Here is a 5,492-nt window from a genome sequence, read left to right as displayed (position 1 = left end):
TATCTCATATGTATATAATAATTGAATTGAATACGCAGAAGCAATTTGATACTTCTACTGAAGACGATTTTTCATCGGATCTTGATCTACCAAATCCAAAGTAATATTTGCTTTTAATCATGATCCATTTATATCTTATAAAAAATTATATCTTATAAAACTATAATTACTGTTTTTGTATCTTCCAAGAGTAACACAATCTTATCAAAAATTGAGACTTGCTTGTCAACTATCAAAAAACGAAAAAAACGATCAATCAAATCTCAAATTATCATCAACATCATTACATCAAGATCCAGTTATTAATAGTCGATTCACTGAAACAAAATTATGTAAGTGATGTAAGTGTTCATAAAATCTAAATATACAAGTTTTAAATATTTAATAAAAGAAGATAAAAAAAAAGATAAAATGTTTATTTAATAAAAATGTTTTATATGAAACAATTTTGACAAAATTATTCAAATTGTTACTATACATTTTTTACATTCATATTATTTTGTGGAGATAAATTTTAGTTACTGGAGAAGTCGACCACGTTGCTATACCACAACGTAGTATCTCAAATATTGAATCTTCTGCATCATATGTCTGTCTGAAAAGATATGAGGTAAAGATATGAGGCATACGAAGTAATTAATTAAATTATAAAATATTTTGGATAAATCTTTTTTATATCAAAAGTTGATATTAGGGTCATTGTCATTTGTAATTGTCAGTTAAAATCTAATTTTAATCATCTAGGATGTAATATATTTTTAATGCATTTAAATTTATAAAAATCCAACGTTTAGCGTCTTATAAAGAAATTCTGAATTAGAAATTCTTTATTCTCTGATATTAATTAAGATGTGAATTTAAAGATACATTATTATTTTTGGTGGACGAATGTTTTGCGTAGCCACAACAAGAGATAACTGTCAAAGAAAAGCAATCGAGTGATGGTGAAAAATTTGAACGGAAAAATAAATTTAACGAAAAAATTTGGTAATTTGAAAAGTTAAACCAATTATATATTTTTCATATTTGCTTAATGTTTTGAGACACAAGTTTTAATATTGTATTTATTGTCTATCTTGTTGACAGGAAGCAAAGCAGTACACCACGGATTGTAAGGGCTATTCGACAGAACAGCAAGAAACGTGAGTTATTCAGTCAGAAATGATAATGGATCTATATCGAATCGATGTCGGAAGCATTAAATCGATGTCAATCGAAGTCGATTCGATGTCGATTCCATTATTATTTCTGACTGGGTAATTGTTAAAGCTAGATTTCTTTAAAGATCAATTTAAAAAAAGGAGAGGGAGAGAGGGGGGGGGGAAAGATTATGAAATTTTTTAATCGATCCAGAGGTAAATTGATTGGTAATGATCCTATGTACAGGCAACAGTAAAAGCAACGTTATTGTGCTTTATCATGGTAGATTTAATATTCCTCCATCATCCTCTTCGAATGCTCTAGTGCAATTTCCGAAATCCAATCAAATAGTAAAAACTTCGCACATATCGAGATCGGAAATTATAAATTCTCCGTCACCTAAGTATAAGTAAGTAAATGAATGCTATCAATACAATGGAAAAGATTTTTTTAATTTTGACTTAAAAAACAGACGGAAATATTTAATTATAATATAAATTAATTTTACTCGAAAATATGTTGAAAAAGGGCAAAAATCATAGAAACTCCGGAAACTCTGTCTCCAAGATATTCATTACGTCGACGAAAAAATACTTCCAAAAGATATCATATATCAAGGCAACAGCCTTTTTTGAATGTAAACATTTATCACGCGAATCGAGTAGAGCGATTTGTATCTCCGCTAAAAAATAAGTGGACATCATTTAAAAGGCAGATAAAAATAAATTCCAAGTATAAGGATTTGGAGTGCACAGCCAAGCTTTCCCAAGATCCTGTTAGGCTGCAATCGAGAACACTTACTTGTCATATCAACGAACACTCAACAAATCAAAGATCACGTAAATGTATTACACAAGAAAAAACTCGGAAAAAGGAATGCTCACTCGTTGAAGTCGTCACTTCGAAACCTATGGACTGTCATTTAGAGTAAATAATTTGGAGAGTGGATAAATAATAGAATCAGATAGTGGAAATAATATATAACACGACTTTGTAGGAAAGCAGAGAATACAAAAGGTAGAAAGCAATCAGCATCTTGTTCAAATCTAGGCTTGCCGATGAAGCAGATAGAAATTTATCCCAAAAAAACGAGCATTAAATCAACATTCATCGTAAATGAAGGGAATGAAACGGATAATTGTAGTCGTGTGTTTCCCTTCCAAGCTACACCCAGTGGTAACCTCAAAATCATTCCGAATCAGGTAAGAAAGATTTCGTTTTAACAAATATTATAATGAAACCGCTTCAGAAATATCGGTCTCGAAACAGACATAGCATAGTCGTTCTAGGTTGTATTCGAGTCAAAGAAGTTCAGCGTTTTAGCTGCTGATCCGCGACACACGAAAGTCGACGTCAAGGCTGAGCTTAATCGATCGGGTAACAACGTTAGCACATCCGTTTTCGACTCTCCGAATCAAACAAGATACATCGATCTCCCGCTTGGTATCACACCATCAACAATTGATCAATTACAGGTGAAATTCAAACTCTTTATTGTTTACTAGTTATTGTTTTAACATTGTCTAAAACAGAGCTGGGATTTATTTGCACATTTCGGCCGATTTCAGCTTGTGATTCCTGCCCTTCCTACCTCACTTCACCAATCTGCGCGCAGCCTATGCCTAAATGCCAATCCCTAAATGCCCGATCAGCATTTAGGCTGCGCGCGGATTGGTGAAGTGAAGGGCAGGAACCAAGTTGAAAATCGGCCGAAATGTGCAACTAAATGTGCTCTTATTTAAAATATTATTTGATGGAAAACAGGCACAGAAAAAATTACCACATATCGAAGGAAGTTATAGACGGACGCAATCAAGTACAAAGTTTTATTCATCAGAAATGGAACAAAACCATTCGGTACAATCAACATCTCATCAACTTCCTCCAATGAACGAAATACCACTTGCCTCGTTAGTTTTTTAAATTTGACAATTGCAAAAATTATTAAATTAGAACACATTTATACCCATACAGCACAGATCAATTTAGCAATATTATAATAACATAAAGTTGCAGCGAGTGAGTATGCTGTGTGTGGGTATAACAATTTTGAAAATTAGGGTTTTTTTTTTATTTTAACACTAACTATTTTCCTTCTTGGAAAAACAGATTGGGATTTACGAATGAACAACCAATTGATTGGAATAATATAATTCTTCCAGAAAAGAGTGATTTGTATCAAGAATTAGCTATACGCATCACGAATTATAAGTAAGAAAAAAGAGAGGGAGAGAATTTTAAATTCTTAAATGAAGCTCTCTTTCTATCACATTGCAAATGTTGAATGTTTTAAATAAATAACTTTAATTTGATAAATTTCATTTAGTAGAGATCAATTTAAATTATATATGTTTTATTAGCAACAGTTAAAAAATTTAAATTGTATTAAAACAAATATTTCTTTATTTATTCCGCCAAGGAATGCTGATTGTGTTATTCGAATTGATCACGATGAATTTCACTGCCATCTCCTTGTTCTGCAAAGTTACAGCACATTTTTCGATGAGAAAAATTGCAAGAATATTGATTTATCTGGCGTAAGATCTAAATTGCATTCAATATAGATAGACATTACATAAAAAACATTTTTTTTAATTGGCTCAAATTTTGGAAAACTTTTATATCAAAGCATTCTTATATAAATATCTTCATATTAAAATAAGAAGTAATAAAATTAGCTTAAAATTCTAAAAATATAATTTGTTATATGCACCAAATGTAGAGTAGTGTGACCTCCAAGGCTTTTTCTATTATTTATGACTGGATGATAAGTCCAATCAACGAAAGTTGTCAGCTTTTACGAAGAGATAATATATTAGAAATTTTCATGGCTGCACAATATCTGGGTATCAAAGGTGCGAATTTATCTCGTATTTTCAATTTTTAATATAAAATAGAATGTATTTTTGTTCTTTAAATGTAAAAAGAAATTTAACTTAAATATTCATGCATAATGTAAAAAATATAATAAAACGGATTTCTCATTAAAAACATATACATTGTATTTTATAAAGAATTAGAAGAGCAATGTTGGGCATTCATTGACAATGACGAGCTCTTCTCCGAGGATACTGCTTTCTTACTATATTTGGATGCAAAGAAAATCGGGAATACTGCAGTAATGGAATTGATGGTGCCGAGAATTATGAAATTTTTCTTGATGCTTGTTAGCACAAAAGATTTTTTGGAATTGTCAATGGACGAATTATGTTTACTACTGAAATCTAATTATATTTGCGTTAATAGGTATAATCTATAATATAATCTATAGTATAATCTATATATAATCTATAGTATAATCGTCATCAAATATATTTTATATATTTGACGACTTTTCACCAAATATATTTTATGTATAAGAAAATTTTATAAGAGACATATATATATATACAATTCAATTGTTTTTAAAATATTGAACCTTTAAATTTTATTTCTTAATGAGAATGAGATGATTTATTAAAAATAGTTACATAATAAATAATATAAATTATATAATAATAAATAATATACAAACATCTTTTTTCGTCTTGTAGCGAAATGGAAGTTTTAATGTCTGCCGTAAGATGGTTAATGCATGATTGGAATGAAAGAAAGCGATATATGCTAGAGGTACTTAAATGTGTTAGATTTGGACTTATAGCTCCGTGGCAATTAGTAGATGTCAAAAGAAATCCTGAAAATCCTGAATTTATGGAATTGATGTCTTATCCTGAAGTACAAAAAATGGTGGATGATGGCCTCGCGTATGAATTATATTTTCAATTTAAAAAGTTTTAATTATCAATTCATATATAAAATGTGAAATTAATATACAAGTAAACTATATAATTAATATGGAAATTTACAGATTTGTTATTATAAAATATTGGTATGGTAATCAAACTGAAGATTACTATCATTGGATCGATTTACTTGGACTTAGCGAACCAACTAATCGTAACTGGGCAGGAGAAGACAAAGTAATTTAAGTTTTATTAATTAGACAAGTATTATATTTCGTTTAATACGTATATTACTTATACTATTCTTCAACAGTTGTTTTTTAGGAATTATATTTAAAATAACAATATATTTAAAATAACAATATAAAACAATTTATTATCTGTGTTAATGTACTTCTTGCTTCAGAATTATGTTACGTATCGCGAATTTCTGTTATATCTTGAAGAATATCAAAAAACAAACATCTCAGAACTAAAAACAAGAAAGATTCAAACAAAACCTATCCCTCCTAATTTTCCTCCTAAAGATAGCTCACTATTATCTCTAGAGAGAATACGTGCAGATTGCAATAAAAATCGTTGCATAGATTCACATCTTTTAGGTATAAATTATTACAAATGTATTAATAT

At 29.4% G+C, this 5,492-nt stretch overlaps 1 protein-coding gene across 1 annotated transcript in view; it reads left to right on the top strand.

Annotated features, from left to right (window-relative positions):
* The first annotated feature begins 2,050 nt into the window (after positions 1-2,050).
* Positions 2,051-5,492, top strand: part of LOC108688954 — a 6,252-nt gene continuing 2,810 nt past the window's right edge. Inside the window, exons 1-11 of the mRNA XM_018195517.1 lie at positions 2,051-2,067; positions 2,138-2,342; positions 2,430-2,615; positions 2,905-3,050; positions 3,250-3,351; positions 3,560-3,677; positions 3,863-3,995; positions 4,155-4,386; positions 4,674-4,883; positions 4,988-5,099; positions 5,269-5,464. Of these exons, the coding sequence (XP_018051006.1) occupies positions 2,051-2,067; positions 2,138-2,342; positions 2,430-2,615; positions 2,905-3,050; positions 3,250-3,351; positions 3,560-3,677; positions 3,863-3,995; positions 4,155-4,386; positions 4,674-4,883; positions 4,988-5,099; positions 5,269-5,464 (1,657 nt within the window). The remainder of the gene's footprint in view (positions 2,068-2,137; positions 2,343-2,429; positions 2,616-2,904; positions 3,051-3,249; positions 3,352-3,559; positions 3,678-3,862; positions 3,996-4,154; positions 4,387-4,673; positions 4,884-4,987; positions 5,100-5,268; positions 5,465-5,492) is intronic.

This window comes from Atta colombica, unplaced genomic scaffold, assembly GCF_001594045.1.
Source record: "Atta colombica isolate Treedump-2 unplaced genomic scaffold, Acol1.0 scaffold250, whole genome shotgun sequence".
NCBI classification, from domain to species: Eukaryota; Metazoa; Arthropoda; class Insecta; order Hymenoptera; family Formicidae; genus Atta; species Atta colombica.
The sequence above is the reverse complement of the archived record's forward strand: the minus strand, read 5'-3'. Positions and strand labels throughout refer to the sequence as shown.